Here is a 25,130-nt window from a genome sequence, read left to right as displayed (position 1 = left end):
TAGCACTTTGGGAGGCCGAGACGGGCGGATCACGAGGTCAGGAGATCGAGACCAGCCTGGCTAACACAGTGAAACCCCGTCTCTACTAAAAACAATACAAAAAACTAGCTGGGCGAGGTGGCGGGCGCCTGTAGTCCCAGCTACTCGGGAGGCTGAGGCAGGAGAATGTCGTAAACCCAGGAGGCGGAGCTTGCAGTGAGCTGAGATCCGGCCACTGCACTCCAGCCTGGGCAACAGAGTGAGACTCCGTCTCAAACAAAACAAAACAAAACAAAAAAACAAGGATCACAGCAGAGGACCTGTAGGAAATGGAATATTTTGTATATATGGATATGGAAAGAATGAGAAGGTTATACATATTATTTTCTCTTTTTCCAAACGCCATTCTTTAGCCCCCTCAAATAAGGTACCACCTCTGCTCCCAATTGTTCTTTTCCCAGATTAGTATATTATTTTTCTATCTTCTCAGTTTTCAAAAGGACAGAGTAGAATGATACCAGGGTCTTATTAGTCAGTCTATTTGGAGCCTGCAAAATATAATTTTACCTTTTCCCTTCCTCTGGTTGTCTCTTATTTACCATGGTGGTTTTCTTGTTGGCCCTCTGGAGAACAACTTCGGAAACACTATATGTCAGGGAGAGTCTTCACCCTAACCATGATGTCTTGTCCTTCATATTATTGCAACCTAAAACTACAGTTGCTGAGATCAATAAAAATGCACTGACTCTATTTCCTTTCAAGTTAAGGAAAGCATAATACATAGAAAAGAATTTCTCCCTTAGGCCCATCTGCCTGGCAAACATAGCCAGAAGCTTTCCCAAGTCTGTTCCCATCCCCCAAATAATCTTAACAGCAAAATAGTGGCCCTGAACCAAAGACCTGATGAATTTTCTCTCATATGCTTCTCACTTGCTAACTAGCAAAATTATTGATCTAGGCCAACAATTTTTTTTCTTGTCTTCAGATATCATCTAAATATAATTTGTTATAATGTTTCAGGGTTTTTTTGTGCTTCAGCCGGACCAGATGCAGGTATGGGACTCTTCTATAGCCATGGGGACTTATTTGTTTCCTTATCTATGCCTCCACCTGCAGTGTTAGGATTAACAACCATAATTTGATGCTTTTCTCTTTGTACACTGATAAGGGCCAAGCTTTGACATGAAAACATTCTCTTTAAGCCCCACACTTCTCCTTCAATCCCCTGTTAAGTACTTAATTTGCCACAGGTAAAGTATAAGCATTGGATTTTTTTCCATGTCAAGATAGTATAATGAAAATGTTATAAAAGAAATTGTAAGGCTTGTTTTGTGAGCAATGAAGTCATGAGAGGAAAGAGCTCACAATAAGGCTGGCAGAAAGACAAGCTCAGAGTGAAACTTGTCCCTTGGGATATTTGAAAGCTAAAATGCTATGCAAGGGAAATAGGGTCTTGCGTGTAAATGGACTGAGGAACGTGGAATCATTCTGTACTTACAATGACAAAAGTGTGTGTTGATGTGAGACAGAGTGTACACAAGCAAATGAGTGCAGTACTCACACTCATGAAAGGAGAACATTTGTAGCTAATCCTTTTTATTATGGTGTTACAGGTTCTAAATCCCCTTCTGGTTCTTATCTTCATCCCATTGTTTGACTTTGTCATTTATCGTCTGGTCTCCAAGTGTGGAATTAACTTCTCGTAAGTGTTCACTGTGCCTGTATGGATTACTCTAAATTGACTCAATCTTTCCCCAGTTTGATAAATATTCAATGTCAGTATTTTTCTTAGTGATGATTGGTTTTGGTTTATCATCTATCTGCTTCTATTTTTCCATGTTGGACTAACTGCCTATTGACCCTGAAAAATGGGAATTAGATCTAATTAATGAGAGTCAAAGCCATTACTGTGGATTTAACTGTGTGATATTGAAGGGGCAGGTCTAGGTTTCATGCCAATCCAAAAATATGTGAAATTTAGCTCCTAAATCAACTTTCTTCTTTGTTCTTGAATGTTGTCTCTTCAAAGAAACTCAAGGCCTTTGATGACTACTAATCCCTTTAAATCTCCTGTTGTCCCTATGAAACAAATGGGGAACCTAGTGGGACTGGGAACTGAATTGTTCCCAATTACTGCCTGAAATTTTTTCTACATAGAAGGATTAGTCTTTTTTAGAGTTTCACAAAAGAAAGTTTCAAGCCTTCTTTCATTCTTGATTTAATAGCAATTTCATTTTGATGACCACTTTACCAAATGAAAATGGCCCTTTTTCATCTGTTCATTGAGCAGATGTCGGGAAGTTTAGGACCAAGTGTCATGAAAATATATATCAAGAAAAAACCATTTCCCTCAAAGAGTTTATTACTTAGTAAGGGGGCTAGAGCATATATATATATATACACACACACACACACACACACATATATATAAAATGCAACTACTACACAGGCAAAATAAGTGTCCTAAGAAGAGCCTAAGATCAAGTGCCAAGGAGATGTAGAAAAAAAAATGTCCTTCCCCTGCCAAGGTCAACAGATTTCTGCAGAGGAAAGTGATGTAAATCATGTACAGCACCTGGCATATGGTATTTGTTCAATAAACCTTGTTGTATTGCCATTATTTTTGGTATTATGACATAGTGAATAGAAAAACCATCATAAGCAAAGATGGAGGTGAGTAAATGTGGTATATCACAGAGAAGAGCAGTTCAATGTGACTCAGGAAAAAGAATAAAGAAGAATGTATGAAGAGGAGTTCTAGAAAATACCTTGAAAAGTAATTGGTCATGGAAACGTGGATTTAAAAAAGAAAAGTAATTGGGATCAAATCAGGAAAAGTCTTTGATACAGTTTGAATATTTGTACCCACCCAAATCTCATGTTGAAATGTAATCCCCAATGTTGGATGTTGGAGGGGGTGTCTAGTGGGAGGTGGTTGGATCATGTGGATGAATTCCTCATGAATGGTTTAGGGCTATCCCGTTGGTGCTGTCCTCATGATAGTGAGTTCTCGTGATATCTGACCATTTAAAAGTGTGCAGTATCTCTCTACCCTTCATTTGCTCCTGCTTTCATCATGTGACATGCCTGTTTCGCCAGAGGGTACAAGCCATAAACATTGATGGCTTCTACATGGTGTTAAGCCTGCAGGCATACAGAGTGCAAGAATGAAGAATGCTTGGCACCCTTCACCTAGATTTCAGAGGCTGTATGAGAAAGCGTGGGTGTTCACACAGAAACCTGCTGCAGGGGTGGAGCCCCCAGAGAGCACCTCTACTAGGGCAGTGTGGAGGTAAAATGTGGGGTTGGAACCCCCTACAGAGTCCCCACAAGGGCACTGCCTAGTGGACCTGTGAGAAGGGGGCCACCATCCTCCAGACCCCAGAATGATAGACCCACTGGCAGCTTGCACCCTGGGCCTGGAAAACCACAGACACTCAACAATCTGTGAGTGCAGCCACAGGGGCTGAACTCTGCAAAGCCACAGGGGAGGAGCTATCCAAGGCCTTGGGAGCCCACCTCTTGTACCGGTGTGCCCTGAATGTGGGACGTGGAGTCAAAGGAGATTATTCTGGAACTTTAAGATTTAATAACTGCCTTGCTGGGTTCAGACTTGCCTGGGGCCTGTAGCCCCTTTGTTTTGGCCACTTTCTCCCTTTTAGGATGGAAATATTTACCCAGTGCCTATACCACCATTTTATTTGGGGAGTAAATAAGTTGATTTTACAGGCTCGTAGGTGGAAGGGACTTGCCTTATTTCAAATGAGACTTTGGACTTGGGACTTTTGATTGAGTTTGCGCTGGAATGAGTTAAAACTTTGGGGGAAAATTGGGAAGGCATAATTGTATTTTGCAATGTGAGAAGGACATGAGATTTTAGGGGTCTAGAGATGGAATGATATAGTTTGGATATTTGTCCCTGCCAAAATCTCATGTTGAAATGTAATTCCCAATGATAAAGGTGGGGCCTGGTGGGACATGATTGGATCATGGGAGTGAATTCTCATGAAGGGTTTAGCACCATTCCGTGGTGCTATCCTCATGATAGTGAATGAGTTCTCACAAGATCTGGTAATTTAAAAGTGTGTGGCACCTCCCACCTCCTCGCTTGCTTCTGCTTTCACCATGTGACATGCCTATTCCACCTTTGGCTTCTCCCATGATTGAAAGCTCCTTGAGGCTTCACCAGAAGCTGGGAAGATGCCAACACTCTGCTTCCTGTAATGCTGCAGAACCATAAGCCAATTAAACTTCTTTTCTTTATAAATTACCCAATCTCAGGTATTTCTTTATAGAAATGCAAGAACAGCCTAATGCAGTCTTTAATAATAGGCTACAGAGTTTGGATTTCATTCTTAAGAGTCTAAAGTTTAAATGTAATTGTTTCTCCTTTCCACCACAGATCACTTAGGAAAATGGCTGTTGGTATGATCCTAGCATGCCTGGCATTTGCAGTTGCGGCAGCTGTAGAGATCAAAATAAATGTGAGTTCAGTAATTCTTAAGCTCCATGAGGGCAGGATCATATCTTTCTTATTTGCTCTTTTTGACTTGTTCGATCATGATTCCCTGGGACCTAGCACAGTACCTTTTTTATAAGAGGTGTATCATAAGTATTTATTATAAATAAGTAGATAGAGCGGTAAAACAGCAATGCAAAATGAGGCCCACCTCCCACCTGAGTGACTTAGAATGTATTTTGAGGGAATTCTCAAACACTAATATCCAAGATAGCCATCTCCTTAGGGAATACAGGCTTATGTGATGCCTTTCTAGATACTCAAATAAAAACCTTTTGGCAGATTGAATAGCCACTATTACGGATGAGGCCATAGCTGATTCAAAAAGCATGGAGTTTGTAAGCTGGCATTGGTACTTGCTACATTGAACTGATGTTTCCCTCTCCAAACTGCCTTTAGAGTTTTCTAAGCCAAATATTTTTCAAAGGGAGAAAACTATATCTACTTGGCTAGTGGACTAGGCTGTCAGAAACAACTGAGATATGTGTTGTCATTGTATGTGAAGGATTATTTGTTGGTGATTCTGACATGTATTCTTTGTTCTAAGGAAATGACCCCAGCCCAGCCAGGTCCCCAGGAGGTTTTCCTACAAGTCTTGAATCTGGCAGATGATGAAGTGAAAGTGACAGTGGTAGGAAATGAAAACGATTCTCTGTTGATAGAGTCCATCAAATCCTTTCAGGTGAGGTGTGTACCTGAATGAATTAGAAACTCTGTATGCTATATTGATCTTGATTTTTTCTTAACATTAATTGTATCATAAGCATCTTCCCATGTCTTTAGATAATCTTTGAGCACATGATTTTAATGGGCATATAATATTCCATTCTATAGATATACCATAGTTTATTTAGACATTTCCACATAGGTATTCAGTTTTTATTATTATACATAATCCTATAATGAATATTCTTATTCATAAATATTTATGCATACCTCTGATTATTTCTTAGGGTAGATTCCAAGAAATAAAACGACTTGGTTAAAGAAAGGAATTACTAGGTTGAAAATGTTTGATGAGGTCACCTACTCTGAGATGCTACAATATTGTAATGTCCAATATGGAGTAGAAGGTGTATGTGACCTTCAATTTATGTTCTTCATTTTACAGAAAACACCACAGTATTCCAAACTGCACCTGAAAACAAAAAGCCAGAATTTTCACTTCCACCTGAAATATCACAATTTGTCTCTCTACACTGAGCATTCTGTGCAGGAGATGAACTGGTACAGTCTTGTCATTCGTGAAGATGGGAACAGTATCTCCAGCATGATGGTAAGTTGAGGGATTGCCTGTGTTTTAAGTTGTCATCTCAAAGTAATACGACTGTCTTATCAACGCTTACCAAGGATCTGCCTGATGATCAAATTTTCTGAGTATAGGTCTTATTTCATCAGCTGTTACTGATTTTTACTTTCCTCTGTTGTAGGTAAAGGATACAGAAAGCAAAACAACCAATGGGATGACAACCGTGAGGTTTGAACGTCAAAGAGATTCCAAGCCACTCTGTTTTCTTGAATCTTGGATCTCTTCTAATCTTTGGGGCTTCATTCTACTTGTTCTGAACAGGAATTCCCTCTCCTAGAGTGCCAGGGGCACTGGTGTCAAAAGGCATTTTCTAGGACAATGAGAAGCAGATAGGCTTCTTTTCTCATGTGGGATTCAAAGATGACCCTATCTGTGTATGCCCCCTGTACTCTGGGGCATAAATTCTTTCTGCTGAATATCTGTTTATCTTGCTTTCAGGAAAATAACTGAGTACTTTTCTCTTTGTGATTGTCAGAGAGAAATTTGGAAGTGAGAAAATAATCCTCCCTTCCTTTTTGATAGTTGAATATATATCTGTTAAAGTATAGTTTTTATTATAAGCCTAAAGAGGCATCATGGTATAGTACACATTTGGAGTCAAAAGACTTAGTTTTGAATCCAGATAAGGCTGAAGGGTGTTGTCAAACGGTGAGGGACAGTTACAGAGATGGAGTACCCAAGAGGACATGTGTTCTCTGTGGCCGGTATTAGACATGAAATGGACAGATACACAGATCTATGGCCACCAAAGTCAAGTGGTTGCTGTTGAGAATAGCATTTTAGAGGAGAACTTTTAGTGAAAAGTCTGGATTTCACTGAAGGGTAGGACAGTCATAATAACTTGCTTTTGAATATGCTTCAAAAAAAGTAAACAGCTCAAAATAAGACAAATGGACCTCCAGAGGGGCATTTTCTAGGTCAGTGTAGAATGATCTAAAGTCTAGGAATCAACATTCAGGACTCTAGAGGGAACTGTCCTTCTTATTCCTGGGGTCAGAGACCAAATCAAAAGCTATCAAAACAGAAATGTACCAAAAACCCATCCTGAGAGGACAATCTAGGTGCCAGGTTCAGAAAAACAGAAAGATGGTTCTGGAAGGGTCCAAAGTTTCTGCAGACTCCAAAACAATTATAGCAACCTACTCTGGGCTAGAAGTCTGAGTTTTGCATAAGTCACATTGGGCTTAATTTATAAGAAGTTAAGATATGAGTTTTATGTAAATACTATCATTTCTTTATGCATAATTATCTTATTTTTCTTAGTAAAGTCTCAGTTGATACATTCCACCATTATAAGGGAAATAAATTAGATAGACCTAAGTTGGATTAGTGAGGAAACTCAGATTGCCATGAACGATCATGATAGTGTCCATCTAGCTAGAGGTCTGGTGAGGATGTGAGAGATAAAAGTACAAGAAAAAGAAAGTTAGGGACAGCTAAGACTATGGATTACTTTTTACATATGGGATCATTCATTTGTCTAGTTAACAATATACATTATGTACCTTTTATGTGCCAGCCACTATTCTAGGCACTTAGGCACTGGGGATATAGTTATACCCAAAACATAAAAGGTCCCTACCCTCTTTAATCAGGTGTTCCTGTTTGTTTGATATGTAAATAATATCTCTGCCCTCAGGTTTGTTAACACTTTGCATAAACGTGTCAACATCTCCCTGAGTAAAGATACCTCTCTCAATGTTGGTGAAGACTATGGTGTGTCTGCGTATAGAACAGTGCAAAGAGGAGAGTAAGTGCATTGCCCCTGTGGACATTTTACTTTCGTCAATAATTGTTTTTTGAGTGCTATCTTTGTATATAGGTGGGGAATTTAGGTGCATGTGGGCTAATTTTGTTTTTGTTTTTGTTTTTTGGTTTTTTTTTTTGAGACGGAGTCTCACTCTGTCGCTTAGGCTGGGATGCAGTGGCGCAATCTCCACTCATTGCAAGCTCCGCCTCCCGGGTTCATGCCATTCTCCTGCCTCAGCCTCCCATGTAGCTGGGACTACAGGCGCCCACCATCGCGTCCGGCTAATTTTTGTATTTTTAGTAGAGATGGGGTTTCACCGTGTTAGCCAGGATGGTCTCGATCTCCTGACCTCGTGATCCGCCCGTCTCGGCCTCCCAAAGTGCTGGGATTACAGGCGTGAGCCATCACGCCTGGCCTGCATGTGGGCTAATTTTGAGTGTAGAAGCACTCCTGATCTTTTCCAACTCTTGCTTCCTTCCCTCAGTCTCACTTTTTTTCTGCACAGATATGTTGAGATCACGATTGCTGTGAAGACCACACTATATAGTTAACACAGCCCATCTCTGTATAGTTAACACAGTCCATCTCTGTGAGTTTCTCAAAGTTTATTATTGGTTTCCATTTCTACTGAAGAATGTACTTTGGTACCTTGAATTGGCACTTCATTACTTAGAGCTTATCTTCTCAGGTTCACTGTTATAGCCTGTTCTACTAGGTCATAAGATTTGCATGAGGAAAGTTCACATGGTACTTAAGTTCACAAAAGAATATGATTTGTAACTACTTTATTTAGGTTGAATATTTTAGAAAATACCTGACAGGCAATAAAGAGCTCAAATCAGGGACAGAAGCCTGGCATGAAAATAACCCACTCCAAGAAACATTTCTCTTCAAAGATAATTAGTAGCTTCACTGCTTTCCTCACCATCAGTAGAGAGATGAGATCATTTTCACCTGGAGATGTGAATGCTTTTCTTTTTTTTTTGAAAATTACCAAATTTTTATTTTTCAAAGTTTTCAAATTTGCTTTGCTTGGTCTAGCTCATGAAATAAATCAAAAGTAGCAAGACCTCCACCTCTAAAATAATGATAATAATCATGATAACCTCAAAAGGAAAAAAGAAACAAATATTTTTTAAGAAGAAAAAGTATTGTTAAATAGGATTATTGTGCACTGAGAAAACTCAGGAGACTCATTAAATCTGTGAAATAATTTTAAAATACGAAATGCAAATCAAAACCACAATGAGATACCATCTCACACCAGTTAGAATGGCAATCATTAAAAAGTCAGGAAACAACAGGTGCTGGAGAGGATGTGGAGAAATAGGAACACTTTTACACTGTTGGTGGGATTGTAAACTAGTTCAACCATTATGGAAAACAGTATGGCGATTCCTCAAGGATCTAGAACTAGATGTACCATATGACCCAGCCATCCCATTACTGGGGATATACCCAAAGGATTATAAATCATGCTGCTATAAAGACACACGCACACGTATGTTTATTGCGGCACTATTTACAATAGCAAAGACTTGGAATCAACCCAAATGTCCATCAGTGACAGACTGGATTAAGAAAATGTGGTACATATACACCATGGAATACTATGCAGCCATAAAAAAGGATGAGTTTGTATCCTTTGTAGGGACATGGATGCAGCTGGAAACCATCATTCTTAGCAAACTATCACAAGAACAGAAAACCAAACACCGCATGTTCTCACTCATAGGTGGGAACTGAACAATGAGATCACTTGGACTCGGGAAGGGGAACATCACACACCAGGGCCTATCATTGGGAGGGGGTAGGGGGGAGGGATTGCACTGGGAGTTATACCTGATGTAAATGACGAGTTGATGGGTGCTGACGAGTTGGTGAATGCTTTTCTAAGCCGTGATATTTATTCTAACCTAAATTCATCCTGTTCCAGATACCCTGCAGTGCATTGTAGAACAGAAGATAAGAACTTTTCTCTGAATTTGGGTCTACTAGACTTTGGTGCAGCATATCTGTTTGTTATTACTAATGTAAGTAGCTCACAGCCACCTCCTCACCCTCTCTCCATATATATCTCCTGGGATCCTCTAGGCAGAAAACAAAAGAGAAGACTCTGTGGCAAAGCAGACACATATATTTATTTCTAGTGTAAGATGACAGGTTCTACAGTGACTTTATTTATTTTTATTTTTATTTTTTTAGACGGAGTTTCACTCTCGTCGCCCAGGCTGGCATGCAGTGGCATGATCTCGGCTCACTACAACCTCTGCCTCCTGGGTTCAAGCGATTCTCCTGCCTCAGCCTCCGGAGTAGCTGGGATTACAGGCACCCATGACCACGCCCAGCTAATTTTTGTATTTTTAGTAGAGATGGGGTTTTGCCATGTTGGCCAGGCTGGTCTCGAACTCCTGACCTCAGGTAATCCACCTGCCTCAGCCTCCCAAAGTGCTGGGATTGCAAGCATGAGTCACCGCACCTGGCTCTACATGACTTTAGAAAGCCCACTGTCTCTGTAGGGGATGTTAAGAGATAACATCAACAACAAGCAAAGGGTCTTGGGGAAGGAGAGACATAATTTATCTTGAGCCATCACTGTGAGATGCCACGGCCTGCTCCAGTCTCATTATGTCTCCAAGCAAACAACAGTGATTTATGAAAAAGTATTCATGTCTTCTTGACCAGCTTCATATGCAGATCTTCTCACTCTCTGGAAATTTGATCTGCTAACATGTCACAGTCTGAAATGCTGAAACTGATAGTAATGTCAATCTCTACACAAAGTTTGGGGATCAGTTAATTGTGGTCTGTCAAAAACAGTTGTCCTAGCAGTCAGGGCAGGGTACCTCTGATTTTAATTTTGATGTCAATCTTGACTTTAATTTTGTTATTTCATTACTATTCACACTGTATTAAAGACTAAAAGATAGTGAATAAGAAAAAGAGAGAACATTTCTGGAGGTTTGATGAGAACCCGATCTAAAAAGTTCTATTTATTTTACTAATTAATTAATTTAATTAACTTGATCCCTTTGGTGTGCCATTTTTATAACAGTTTTATTGAGATATAATTCATATACCATAAAATTCACCCACTTAAAGTATCCAATGATTTTAAATATATTAGTATAGTCAATATATGTTAATAAGTATTCATTATATAGAAGGAATATATATCCAATAATATATATTCAATGGCTTTTACTATATTCACAGATTTGTGCCATTTAGGAACACTTTTTGTCACCCCTCTCAAAAATAACGTACCCATTAGCAGCCATTCCCCATTTCCTCTTAAACCACTAGTCTACTTTGTCTATAAATTCTTCTATTCTGGACATGTCATGTAAATGGAATCATACAATATGTGCTATTTTGTGTCTGGCTTCTTTCACTTAGCATGTTTTTCAAGGCTCTTCCATGTTGTAGCATGTGTCAGTGTTTCATTTCTTTTTATTGACGGGTAATATTCCATTGCATGGATATAATACATTTTATTTATTTATCAATTGATGTACATTTGAATTGTTTTTACCTTTTGACTCTTGGGAATAATGCTGTTATGAACATTCATGTACAAGTTTTTATGTGGACATATGTTTTCATTTCTTTTGGATAGGTAACTAGCAGTGGAATTGCTGGCTCACATGGTGACTCTATGTTTAACCATTTGTGGACTTTTCCAAAGTGACTGCACTGTTTACATTTCCACCAATCATGTGTATGAGTTGCAGTTTTTCTACATCTTCACCAACACTTGTTTTCTGTCTTTTTATTATAGCCACTCTAGTGTGGATGTGAAATGGCATCTCATTGTGGTTTTCATTGCCATTCCCCTGATGGCTAAAGATTTGGAGCATTTTTTCTTGTCTTTATCAGTCATTTGTGTATTTTCTTTGAAGAAGTATCTCTTCAGATCCTCTGCCTAATTTCTAATTGGGGTATTTGTATTTTTTATTAGTTGTAAGCATTCATTATATATTTTTAGATATATCTGTTATCATATATAATTTGCAAAATCTCACATTCAATAGGTTGTCTTTTAACTTTCTTGATGGTATCTGTTGAAGTAGAAAAATTTTTAATTATGATGAAGTTCAATTTATTTTTTCTTCGGTTGATTGTGTGTTTGATGCCATACCTAATCCAAAGAATCTGTGCCTATGTTTTCTTCTAAGAGTTTTAGAGTTAATTCATTTTGAGATAAATTTTGCATATGGTATAAGGTAGGGGGTCCAGTCTCATTCTTTTGTATGTGTATATCTAGTTGTCCCAGGGCAATTTCTGGAAAAGACTATTCTTCCCATATTAAATGGTCTTGACATTTGTGTCAAAATTCAATTGATCATAAATGTAAGGCCATTTTTCTGGACTCTCAATTCCATTCCATTGATCTGTATGTTTATCCTTGTGCAGTACTATACTGTCTTAATTACTGTTGCTTTATAGTAAGATTTGAATTCAAAGAGTATGAGTCTCCAGCCTTCTTCTTTTTTAAGATTGGTCTGCCCATTGTGGGTCCCATGAATTTTCATATGAATTTTAGGATCATCGTAAGATCAGAAGCCAGCTGGGATTTTGATAGGGATTTCACTGAGTCTGAAGATCATTTTAGGGAATAGTATTGCCATATTAACAATATTAAGTCTTCTGGTCAGTGAACATGAGATGCCTTTCTATTTACTTAGGTCTTCTTTAATTTTTTTCAACAATTTTTTGTAGTTTATTTTATTTAGACATGAGGTCTCATTCTGTGGCCCAGGCTGGAGCACAGTGGCACCATCATAGCTCACTGTAGCCTTGAATTCCTGGGCTCAAATGACACTCCTGCCTCAGCCTCCTGAGTAGCTAGGACTACAGGCATGTACCACTGCTCCTGGTTAATTTTTTTTTTTGTAGAGATTGGGGTCTTGCTATGTTGACCATGCTGATCTCAAACTCCTGGCCTCAAGCAATCCTCCTGCCTTGGCTTTCCAAAGTGCTAGGATTACAGGTGTGAGCCGTCATGCCCAGACTAAGGTTCCTTTTTAGAGACAGGGTCTTGCTATGTTGCCCAGGCTGGTCTCTAACTTCTGGCCTCAAGTGATCCTCTCTCCTCATTCTCCTGAGTAGCTGAGATTATAGGCATGAACCGCTATGCACAGAACAAGTTATTTTCAGAGTATACATTTTACATTTATTTTGTTAAATTTATTCCTACTTACTTTATTCATTTTGAAGCTGTGGTTAATGGAATCCTTTTCTTAATCTCATTTTCAAATTTTTCTTTGCAAATTACAGAAATACAGTTGACTTTTGTATATTGATTTTGCATTGTGCAATCTTGCTGAACTTATTTATTAGTGCTAATGGGTTTTTTTAGTGGATCCCTTAGGCCTTCTACATAAAAGATCATATCATCAGCAAATAGAGATAGCTTTACTTTTTCATTTTCAATCTGGATGCTTTTTATTTCTTTTCCTTGTCAGTTGCTCTGGCAGGAACCTCTAGTACAATATTGAATAGAAGTGGTGAAAGCAGAAATACTTTTAGGGGGAGAGCATTCAGTCTTTTATCGTTAAGTGTGTAACCTGTGGATTTTTCATAGATACTCTGTCAGACTGAGAAAGTTCCTTTCTATTCCTAGTTTGTTGGAGAGTTTTCTGTTTGTTTTACCATGAACAGGAGTTGAATTTTATACATCTTTTCCTGCATTTATTGAGATGGTAATGTGTTTTTGTCCCTTATTTTACTGATATAGTGTATCACAACAATTGATTTTCAGATATTAAACCAACCTAATTCTATTAACCTCCTCCTCCACCTTCTTCTCCTCCTCCTTCTTTCTTCTTCTCTTTTAGAAATAGGGTCTCGCCCTGTTGCCCATGATGAAGTGCAGTGCTGCAATCATAGTTCACCGTAGCCTGAAACTCCTGGGCTCAAGTGATCCTTCTGTCTCAGCCTTTCAAGTAGCTGGGACTACAGACATGTCCTACCCTGATGAATTAATTTAAAAAAAAATTTTTTTTAAAGAGAAGAGGTCTCACTATGTTGACCAAGCTGGTCTTTAACTCCTGGACTCAAGCGATTCTTCTACCTCAACCTCAATCCAAGTGCTTGGATTACAGGCATTAACCACTGCACCTGGCTATAATTCTATTAATTTTCTAGGGCTGCTGTAACAAAGCACTACAAGCTGAGTGGCTTATGGGATAGAAATGCATTGTCTCACAATTATGGTGGCTAGAAGTCTGAGATGAAGGTATTGGTAGGATTGGTTCCTTCTGAGGGCTGTGAATAATCTGTTCCATGCTTCTGCCATGGCTTCTGGCAATTTGCTGGAAATATTTGGTATTCCTTGGTGTATAGAAGAATCATCCTAATATCTACTTTCATCTTCACATGGTGTTCTTCCTATGTATCCGACTGTGTCCAAATTTACCCCCGTTTTAATAAGGATAACTGTCATTGGATTAGACCCACCCTAATGACCTTATTTCAACGTTACTAATTACATATATAACAAACCTGTTTCCCAATAAGTTTATATTCTGAGGTACCTGATTTTAGGACTTCAACATATGAGTTTTGGGGGACATGATTCAGCCCATAATGCTTGTGTTCCTGGTGTTATTCCATTTTCTGTTTCTTCTGTCTCTCATATGCCACTCAAGATAGAGGCCATATGTATTGTTTCTGAATACCAGGATCTAATAAGCATCTACAGTAGAGGCCATAAATTGTGGGTCTGAAGGCCCAATTTCTTTCATAGTCCTGTCTTGTTTGGCCTGCACAGTATTGACAAAAATAACAAAAGAATTAATTGCCAATAAATTCAAGAGATTATAGCTAAGAAGTTGTATTACTAACATTTCTTGGGAATAAAAAAATCAGAAGATTTCCTAACAGCTATTACTGTGTCAACTGTCTGGTGCTGTAGTGGCTGTGCCCTTTAGATGGGACCTGTGCTGTCCAGTTCATCATAGGCCTCATCATTTCCTTGCAGCCTCTTTCATTTACTTAATTACCTGCCTATGAACATGTAAGTATCTGACTTTGATTTAGAAGCTCTGGCCATAGTCTCTTCTTATGCTGAGAAAACACAAACAGATGCCTAGGTATTATTTACACTGTCAACTAAAGGAAAAGAAGATTCCCTTATCTTACTATTTTAGACCCAGTGACCATTTGATTCAGAGGGTTAAGGGCATTTAGATGTCAAAGACTTTTCATCTGAAGGACTTTTGACCATGATATTTTAACTATGCTGTTTTGTCTCATGTATCTGGATATTACACCTAATTCCTGATAACAGTTTTACTTCAAGAAATATATTCATATGGTTAGGCTTTGTGTCCCCACCCAAATCTCATCTTGAATTATAATCCCCATAATCCCCACATGTCTAGGGAGAGACTTGGTGGGAGGTGATTGGATCTTGGAGGCGCTTTCCCCAATCCTGTTCTTATGATAGTGAGCGACTTCTTATGAGATATGATGGTTTTATAAGGAGCTCTTCCCCCTTTGCTCCTCACTCTTCTCTCTCCTGCCACCATATGAGAAGATCCAAGCTTGCTTCCCCTTCACCTTCTGCCATGATTGTAGGTTTCCTGAGGCCTCCCCAGTCATGTGGAATTGTGCGTCAATTAAACCTCTTTCCTTTATAAATTATCCAGCATTGGGCAGTACTTTACAGCAGTGTGAAAAAGGACTAATACATATATATAATTTTTTCTTCTGTTTTCTTTTTGAGCCCCTTCAATAAATATACATATAATTTTCAAAATGTTATTTCATTTGTAATAAAAGATATTAGTAGATATAATCTACATAAAACCAACCATAGCTAAAAACATAAATACAGTTAAAGTACTTTTACACCAAAGAAACAAAAGTTGATTGTGGAATCACATATATTTGGTAATATTAACAAAAACTTCACCCGGAAAAAAATCTCTTTTGAACCAAAATTTTACAGAAAAAATACATCTTTTTTTTTTATTATTATACTTTATGTTCTAGGGTACATGTGCACAATGTGCAGGTTTGTTACATATGTATACATGTGCTGTGTTGGTGTGCTGCACCCATTAACTAGTCATTTACATTAGGTATATCTCCCAATGCTATCCCTCCCCTCTTCCTCCACCTCACAACAGGCCCTGGTGTGTGATGTTCCCCTTCCTGTGTCCAAGTGATCTCGTTGTTCAATTCCCATCTATGAGTGAGAACATGCGGTGTTTGGTTTTCTGTTCTTACAATAGTTGGCTGAGAATGATGGTTTCCAGCTGCATCCATGTCCCTACAAAAGACATGAACTCATCCTTTTTATGGCTGCATAGTATTCCATGGTGTATATGTGCCACATTTTCTTAATCCAGTCTGTCATTGATGGACATTTGGGTTGGCTCCAAGTCTTTGCTATTGTGAATAGTGTTGCAGTAAACATACATGTGCATGTGTCTTTATAGCAGCATGATTTATAATCCTTTGGGTATATACCCAGTAATGGGATGGCTGGGTCAAATGGTATTTCTAGTTCTAGATCCTTGAGGAATCACCACACTGTCTTCCACAATGGTTGAACTAGTTTACAATCCCACCAACAGTGTAAAAGTGTTCCTATTTCTCCACATCCTCTCCAGCACCTGTTGTTTCCTGACTTTTTAATGATTGCCATTCTAACTGGTGTGAGATAGTATTCATTGTGGTTTTGATTTGCATTTCTCTGATGGCTAGTGATGATGAGCATTTTTTCATGTGTCTATTGGCTGCAGAAATGTCTTCTTTTGAGAAGTGTCTGTTCATATCCTTTGCCCACTGTTTGATGGAGTTGTTTGCTTTTTTCTTGTAAATTTGTTTGAGTTCTTTGTAGGTTCTGGATATTAGCCCTTTGTCAGATGAGTAGATTGCAAAAATATTCTCCCATTCTGTAGGTTGCCTGTTCACTCTGATGGTAGTTTCTTTTGCTGTGCAGAAGCTCTTTAGTTTAATTAGATCCCATTTGTCAATTTTGGCTTTTGTTGCCATTGCTTTTGGTGTTTTAGACATGAAGCCCTATTGCTTTTGGTGTTTTAGACATGAAGCCCTTGCCCACACCTATGTTCTGAATGATATTGCCTAGGTTTTCTTCTAGGGTTTTATGGTTTTAGGTCTAACATTTTAGTCTCTCATCCATCTTGAATTAATTTTTGTATAAGGAGTAGGAAAGGTCCAGTTTCCGCTTTCTACTTATGGCTAGCCAGTTTTCCCAGCACCATGTATTAAATAGGGAATCCTTTCCCTATTGCTTGTTTTTGTCAGATTTGTCAAAGATCAGATGGTTGTAGATGTGTGGTATTATTACTGAGGGCTCTGTTCTTTTCCATTTGTCTATATCACTGTTTTGGTACCAGTATCATGCTGTTTTGGTTACTGTATCTTTGTAATATAGTTTGAAGTCAGTTAGTGTGATACCTCCAGCTTTGTTCTTTTAACTTAGGATTGTCTTGGCAATGCAGGCTCTTTTTTGGTTCCATATGAACTTTAAACTAGTTTTTTCCAATTCTGTGAAGAATTGGTAGCTTAATGGGGATGCCATTGAATCTATAAATTACCTTGGGCAGTATGGCCATTTTCACGATATTGATTCTTCCTATCCATGAGCATGGAATGTTCTTCCATTTGTTTGCATCCTCTTTTATTTCACTGAGCAGTGGTTTGTAGTTCTCCTTGAAGAGGTCCTTCACACCCCTTGTAAGTTGGATTCCTAGGGATTTTATTCTCTTTGAAGCAATTGTGAATGGGAGTTTATTCATGATTTGGCTCTCTGTTTGTCTATTATTGGTGTGTAAGAATGCCTGTGAGTTTTGCACATTGATTTTGTATCCTGAGACTTTGCTGAAGTTGCTTATCGGCTAGAGGAGATTTTGGACTGAGATGATGGGGTTTTCTAAATATACAATCATGTCATCTACAAACAGGGACAATCTGACTTCTTCTTTTCCTAACTGAATACCCTTTATTTATTTATTTCAGGCCTGATTGCCCTGGCCAGAACTTCCAACACTATGTTGAATAGGAGTGGTGAGAGAGGGCATCCCTGTCTTGTGCCAGTTTTTAAGGGGAATGCTTCCAGTTTTTGCCCATTCAGTATGATATTGGCTGTGGGTTTGTCATAAATAGCTCTTAGTATTTTGAGATACGTTCCATCAATACAGAATTTATTGAGAATTTTTAGCATGAAGGGCTGTTGAATTTTGTCAAAAGCCTTTTCTACATCTATTGAGATAATCATGTGGTTTTTGTCTTTGGTTCTGTCTATATGCTGGATTACGTTTATTGATATGCATATGTTGAACCAGCCTTGCACCTCAGGGATGAAGCCCACTTGATCATGGTGGATAAGCTTTTTGATATACTGCTGGATTCGGTTTGCCTGTATTTTACTGAGGATTTTTGCATCGATGTTCATCAGGGATATTGATCTAAAATTCTCTTTTTTTGTTGAGTCTCTGCCAGGCTTTGGTATCAGGATGATGTTGACCTCATAAAATGAGTTACGGAGGATTCCCTCTTTTTCTATTGATTGGAGTCATTTCAGAAGGAATGGTACCAGCTCCTCCTTGTACCTCTGGTAGAATTCAACTGTGAATCCGTCTGGTCCTGGACTTTTTTTGGTTGGTAGGCTAGCAGGCTCTGAAATTGAGAAAAAATACATCTTTTTGACAAAATTTGAATGTGTAAATTTTGAGTTAAAAAATAATGGCTTGGGCCAGGCACTGTGGCTCATGCCTGTAACCCCAGCACTTTGGGAGGCCAAAGAAGGTGGGTTGCTTGAAGCCAGGAGCTCAAGACTAGCTTGGTCAACATAATGACACTCCATCTCTACAAAAAAAATTCAACATTTTAAGTTAGCTAGGTATGGTGGCACATACCTGTAGTCCCAGCTACTTGGGAGACTGAGGCAGAAGGATTGCTTGAGCCCAGGAGTTTGAGGCTACAGTGAGCTGTGATTGTGCTGCTGCACTTCAAACTGGGTGACAGAGCAAGATCCTGTCTCAAAAAAGAAAAAAGCCAATGAAGATAAATCAAAATAGTAGGTGGCATTTGATACGGATTTTTAAAAATTGACCAGTAAAACTTCAATGTGTTATCAAGAGAGTAATTCATCCTAATAAAAGTAATTTCAGTAAATTAAAAATCAAAATAGCAAATGTTAAAAGCACTTTAATTGTACTTACATAGAAAGTGGAATAATAAATTAAGCTTTTCTCAAGAAAATGCTTTCTGAAAACTTACTTTGTTTGTATAATTCAGATGCCATTTTAGGTTTAAAGTTTTGTCCAGGATCAAAATGCCTGATAGGGCAAAATGATGGAAATCCAAACTGCAATATCAAAATATTCTCTCATTTAAAGTCTCTGTCAATAATGATATCTGATTGAATCTAGGCAAGTGAGTATAATATTACCAAAAGAAGTTTTGAAAAGCTGGAATTGTGTAAAAATGCTCAATTTCCTGAAAGTGGCAGAATAATGAAAATACACAAAGGATGGATATAAGATTGTAGAATGCTGTGGTTAGGAATATTTACTTGAGACTACTGACAAGTCCATTTTCTCTTTCTCTCACTAAGAACACCAATCAGGGTCTTCAGGCCTGGAAGACTGAAGACATTCCAGCCAACAAAATGTCCATTGCATGGCAGCTACCACAATATGCCCTGGTTACAGCTGGGGAGGTCATGTTCTCTGTCACAGGTCTTGAGTTTTCTTATTCTCAGGTAAGTTTTTGCAAATAGAAGGTAGAAATTGAGACATTGATTGAAGGATGGTGAATTTTAATTCTAGCACTGACTTAAATAGGTATGTTATCTCTTTTGGCCTTGGGTACCTTATTTATGACCCTGAACATATATGACCTGAACATCCTGACTCTCCAGATCATGACAGTGCAGCATGGGAGTCTATGATTTTGGGGTTCTAGGAAAGAGATTAAAGATTAAAATGAAGAGCTGCAGAGTCAGACTCCCCATGTTCAAATTTTGACTGCATGACCTATTGTGTAACCTTGAGCAAGTAAATTACTATCTCTTCTCTGTAATGCTTTTTTTTTTTTTTTTTTTTTTTTCTGAGATGGAGTCTCGCTCTGTCACCCAGGCTGGAGTGCAGTGGTGCGATCTCAGCTCACTGCACTCCAGCCTAAGCGACAGAGAGAGACTCCATCTGCCTCCACGGTTCAGGCGATTCTCTTGCCTCTGCCTCCTGAGTAGCTGGGATTATAGGCGCGCACCACCATGCCTGGATAATTTTTGTATTTTTAGTAGAGTCAGGGTTTCCCCATGTTGGCCAGGCTGGTCTCTAACTCCTGACCTTGGATGATCTGCCCACCTTGGCTTCCCAAAGTGCTAGGATTACAAGCATGAGCTACTGTGCCCAGTCTGTAATGCTATTTTTTAAATGTGCAAGAATACTAATAGAACTTATCTCTTAGGGTTGTAATGAAGATTAAATGACATAATGAATTTAAAAATATTCAATTAGGAGTTTCATCTTATTCTTATTGTTTGCATTATTATCACCCTCTGAATCAATGTGATAGCTGAACTTAATGAGGGAAGTTCTAACTTGAAAATTTTTGTGGGAGAAGTTTCCTGGATGCATGGGGCATGAGGGCAGTGAAGGGAATTTGTTTACTTTCAAATTTGTATCATCTCCAGGCTCCCTCTAGCATGAAATCAGTACTCCAGGCAGCTTGGCTATTGACAATTGCAGTTGGGAATATCATCGTGCTTGTTGTGGCACAGTTCAGTGGCCTGGTACAGGTATGGATCTGAGGGAAGCAGGATTCATTTCTACTCAAGGTTTTCCTCCAGCTTCCTCTTCTCCCTTTCCACCTATCTCTGTTTCCTGTATTCCCCACCCAGTGCTGTGACATGAAATGGGTTAGATACACAGACTTTACCAGGAAAACAGACATATGTAAGTGGCAATAATGACTACAATATACCTATGTGAGGAGAGGTCAGTGAACCCAGTCTTTGTCCAGCAAAAGTGTGGTTGAACTGGTGATCCCAGGTCAGTCTGCTCCCCAGTCCTCATCCTGTAAAGATCTCTTTAGTTTCAGGTTTCTCCATATTCTTCTCATATTTATTTCCCCCTGCAGTGGGCCGAATTTATTTTGTTTTCCTGCCTCCTGCTGGTGATCTGCCTGATCTTCTCCATCATGGGCTACTACTATGTTCCTGTAAAGACAGAGGATATGCAGGGTCCAGGAGATAAGCAGATTTCTCACATCCAAGGGAACATGATCAACCTAGAGACCAAGAAGACAAAACTCTGATGACTCCCTGGATTCTGTCCTGACCCCAATTCCTGGTCCTGTCTTCAAGCATTTTTTTTTTTTCTTCTACTGGATTAGACAAGAGAGATAGCAGCATATCAGAGCTGATCTCCTCCACCTTTCTGCAATGACAGAAGTTCCAGGACTGGTTTTCCAGTACATCTTTAAACAAGGCCCCTGAGATTCTATGTCTGCCTGTCTATCAATGAACTCATTAAAACTTATGCAGTGTTGCTGGAGCTGGCCTGGTGTCTCCAAATGGCCATGAAAATACACATGTATAATGGAGATCATTCTCTGTGGGTATGCAAAGTTATGGGAATTCCTTTATAGGTAACTGGCATTTAGGACTGATGGCCCTAATTTTTGAGGTACTGATTTAGAGGTAAAATTGCAGAATAACAAAGGAATGGTATTTCTAGTTTTTTTTTTTTTTTTTTTTTTTTTTTTTTTTTTTTTGTAAGCAATGTAATTATGCTATTCACAGGGGCCTCAAGAATTGGTATGTATGATGTGATCTGGTCCAGCCAGGGCCTGGTTTGTCAGCTATCTAGGTTTGATAAGACTTTAGTAAATCTGTCAATACAAATCATAGGAAGCAGAATGTCATTTTATTAAAACACAGGAGAAGTTATATCTTTCTGATTATGATAGTATTTTATTTGCTTATCCAAACACTCCTTTCTCAGTATGGATAGATCATGGAAACCAGATTAGAGATAGTAAACATTAGTAAACATGGTTCTGGAGAACAGGAACAGGTGTAGGTTATAGAAATCCTGAAGAGCCAGTCATTCTTTTACAGAGTACATTCTTCTTAGCCTCTATGGCACTGAACTGTGCCCTTCAGTGAACAGTTGTATAAACAATAATTATAATTTGCAACTTTGTCTTATCAACCTTGCTGACCCAGTTTTTTCTTATTATTACACCTTGTCTTGCTTATTGCTGCAAATATTCAATAACAACAATGTTTCTATAAGTCCAACTTCCTTTATTAATGTTTCCATTTAGCCTCAAAAATAGCAAAGTAGTAGTTCCTTTCTGATGTTGCTTTCTTGATTTACTTTTCCCGTGTTTTAAATACCATTTCTTCCTTGAAGCCTAGAAATTTTCTTTTTATTCAAAAAGAGTTACATTAATGCCTAGGTTTGAGCTCCTAAAATGGAAATAGTCAATAGAGGAGCATGGTCCTATATGAGGTTCCTGTCAAAATTTGTGGGAGTAGGGGTGGTAGAGCATGAGGGTTTTGTTTGTGTATGTGTGTGGTCATGAAAAATATTGAGAAACATTACCTCACACACAATGGATGAATCAGAGGACAGACACGGAAATGTCATGACTGTGCAGTGTGTTACTAGGAAAAAAGTTCAGAATCACTGTTCTAGAAAGCCTCATTTCCATTGGTTTTACAACATTATTCTCATGTAGAACAGTGTTGGGTCTCATACTGTTAATGTTAACAGGTAGCAATGTTAATGTTAACAGGTACCTGTTAATATTAACAGATAATGTTACTGTTAACAGGTAAGAGAAATTACTCTAAGTGCCCAAGCTTTATATACTTCAGTTTTAATGACAAGCATTTCAGAAGTACAAGAGTGGCAGCAAGACCAACCAGTTTTTCCAGATATATTGATGTGAACCTGACCCTACTCCTTTAGAAGACAGCCTGTTCATTTTTAAATAGCTTTAACCCAAACTGTTCTATGACCATTGTTTCAAGAGACATTAACACAGTTCTGTAAATAGAAGTGTCTATGGACAAATAAGTTTGGGAAATGTGGCATACTGTATCCTTTTCTTAACATTTGCATATTAAAGACTCTGAGATATCCTGCAGTAAAGACATAAGATACCTTGTTTAAATTAACATGTTACAGTATTCTGCAGAACACTGGTTTGGATAAAACTGTTGAGCAGTTCTTCCTTGTAAGTGCTGAGCTTCCTCTCTGAAACCTCCTACCATTGTTTTTTCCTCCCCTGTAGCTAATAAGAAAAAGTATAACACCCGGCCGGGCACGGTGGCTCACGCCTGTAATCCCAGCACTTTGAGAGGCTGAGACAGGTAGATCACCTGAGATCAGGAGTTCGAGACCAGCCTGGCCAACATAGTGAAACCCCGTCTCTACTAAAAATACAAAAATTAGCCTGATGTGATGGCAGGTGCCTGTAATCCCAGCTACTTGGGAGGCTGAGGCAGAAGAATTGCTTGAACCCGGGAGGCGGAGGTTGCAGTGAGCTGAGATCGCGTCATTACACTCTAGCCTGGGGGACAAGAGCGAGACTTCATCTCAAAAAAAAAAAGAATAAGTATTACCACCTTTTTCATGTGGCAGATGTTTAGCTATTTGGGGGGAACTTTCATGGCTCTTCCCTAATCATCAAGTATTCAAGTTAAAGATTCTCGGTTCCTGTAATGGTTCCTCACCAGGCGTAATTTGTCCTTTTACCATCCTACTTTCTCTCTTCTGAAAAACATTCTTTATCTGAAATACAGCAATTAATATTAAGATATCTTAATATGAAATACCTGGAGTCAAATATAACATTCCAAAGTAGTCTGACTGGAAGAACTAGCACTTGCCTTTCTTCAAACAATGCACTTCTGTTAATGCAGTGTAAGGTAACATGAGTTGTTTTTGGAAACTACGTCATAATGTAAGCTTATATTCTAGCACTTATCACTTAATGACAGGGATACATTTGAGGAATGCATTGTTAGGCAATTTTGTCATTATGCAAACATCATAGAGTGTACTTACACAAACCTATGGTATAGCCTACTACACATCTAAACTATGTGGTGTAGACTGTTTCTTCTAGGCTAAAAACCTGCACAGCGTGTTACTGTGCTGAATGCTGTAGGCAATTGTAACACAATGGTATTTGTATATTTAAACATATCTAAACATAGAAAAGGTACAAAAACTTTACACATTATATAGATGTATCAAATTATATGTATTCTGAAAATGTCTATATCTATTATGTATCCATTTTTTAAAAAGTGAATGACATAATAATTCTTTTGAAAAAAATGTGGACACACAAATTGGAAAAGAGGTATAAATGCAGCATTATAATCTAATGGGACCACCATCACATATTTGGTCTGTCATTGACTGAAACTGCAATATGCAGTTTTTCTTAACATTTGCATATTAAAGACTCTATGACTATATATGGACATATATGACTCACCATTGTAAGACATTTCGATGTTATTCTAAGTGACATGTGAAACCATTGGAAGCTTAGAACATGAGAGTGACATAATGTGATCATTTAAGATCACTTTGGCTGCTGAGGGGGAAATTATCTATAGGCAGGAAGGAAAAGAAGTAGGGAGTTCAGTTAGGAGGCTTTTGCAATAGTTCAGGCAATAGGTGGTCGTGACTGGTACAAGGTGATAGTAGTGCAAGTGGAGAGAAACAGTTTGACTTGGAATTAAACTTTAAGCTAGAACTGACAATATTAGAGTGTAGCTTGGATACACAATTTAAAAGAAAGAAAAGAGCCAGGTGTGGTGCCTCACACCTGCAATCTCAGTTCTTTGCAAGGATGAGGCAGGAAGATTCTTTGAAGTCGGGAGTTCAAGACCATTCTAGGCAATATAATGAGACTCCCTCTCTACAAGAAAGAAAAATTAAAAAATTAGCCAGGTGTGGTGGTGTGCACCTGTAACCCCAGCTTCTCAGGAGGCTGAGGCAGAACAATCCCTTGAGCCCAGGTGCTTGAAGCTGCAATGAGCTATGATGACACCACTGTACTCCAGCCTGGACAATAGGACCCTGTCTCAAAAAGAAAGAAGGAGGGAGAGAGAGAGAGAGAGAGGAAGGAAGGAAGAAAGGAAGGAAGGAAGGAAGGAAGGAAGGAAGGAAGGAAGGAAGGAAGGAAGGAAGGAAGGAAGGCAGGCAGGCAGGCAGGCAGGCAGGCAGGAAGGCAGGGAGGGAGGGAGAAGGGAGGGAGGGAGGGAGAAGGGAGGGAGGGAGGGAGAAGGGAGGGAGGGAGGGAAAGAAAGAAAGAAAAGAAAGAAAAAAGAAAGAAAGAAAGAAAAAGAAAAAGAAAGAAGGAAGGAAGGAAAGAAGGAAAGGAAAGGAAAGAAGGAAGGAAGGAAGGAAAGAAAGAAAGAAAAAGAGAAAGAGAAAGGAAAGGAAAGAAAAGGAAAAGGAAAACTCACTCCTAGATTTGGTCCTAAGTAGTAAGGATGAATCATGATGCAATTTTCTAAAAATAGCAAAGACTAGGATAAGAAAAGTTTTCTGGTA

General features: G+C 38.7%; 1 protein-coding gene across 11 annotated transcripts in view; it reads left to right on the top strand.

The window, feature by feature from the left end:
• Positions 1-22,701, top strand: part of SLC15A2 (solute carrier family 15 member 2) — a 52,708-nt gene extending 30,007 nt beyond the window's left edge. For 4 of the 11 annotated variants that reach the window (XM_074033335.1, XM_005548006.5, XM_005548008.5 and 1 more), the window contains 11 exons: positions 1,000-1,032; positions 1,593-1,681; positions 4,382-4,463; positions 5,046-5,180; positions 5,610-5,774; positions 5,929-5,975; positions 7,447-7,557; positions 9,494-9,590; positions 19,154-19,300; positions 20,237-20,341; positions 20,683-22,701. In XM_074033335.1, the coding sequence (XP_073889436.1) occupies positions 1,000-1,032; positions 1,593-1,681; positions 4,382-4,463; positions 5,046-5,180; positions 5,610-5,774; positions 5,929-5,975; positions 7,447-7,557; positions 9,494-9,590; positions 19,154-19,300; positions 20,237-20,341; positions 20,683-20,859 (1,188 nt within the window). In that variant the 3' untranslated portion in view covers positions 20,860-22,701. Of the gene's footprint in view, positions 1-999; positions 1,033-1,592; positions 1,682-4,381; positions 4,464-5,045; positions 5,186-5,609; positions 5,775-5,928; positions 5,976-7,446; positions 7,558-8,062; positions 8,147-9,493; positions 9,591-9,762; positions 14,353-19,153; positions 19,301-20,236; positions 20,342-20,682 lie in introns of those variants that run through there. The other 7 variants (XR_012431654.1, XR_012431656.1, XR_012431652.1 and 4 more) reach the window with 6 other exon arrangements.
• The last annotated feature ends 2,429 nt before the right edge of the window (positions 22,702-25,130 follow it).

Source organism: Macaca fascicularis, chromosome 2, assembly GCF_037993035.2.
Source record: "Macaca fascicularis isolate 582-1 chromosome 2, T2T-MFA8v1.1".
Taxonomy (NCBI): Eukaryota; Metazoa; Chordata; class Mammalia; order Primates; family Cercopithecidae; genus Macaca; species Macaca fascicularis.
The sequence above is the reverse complement of the archived record's forward strand: the minus strand, read 5'-3'. Positions and strand labels throughout refer to the sequence as shown.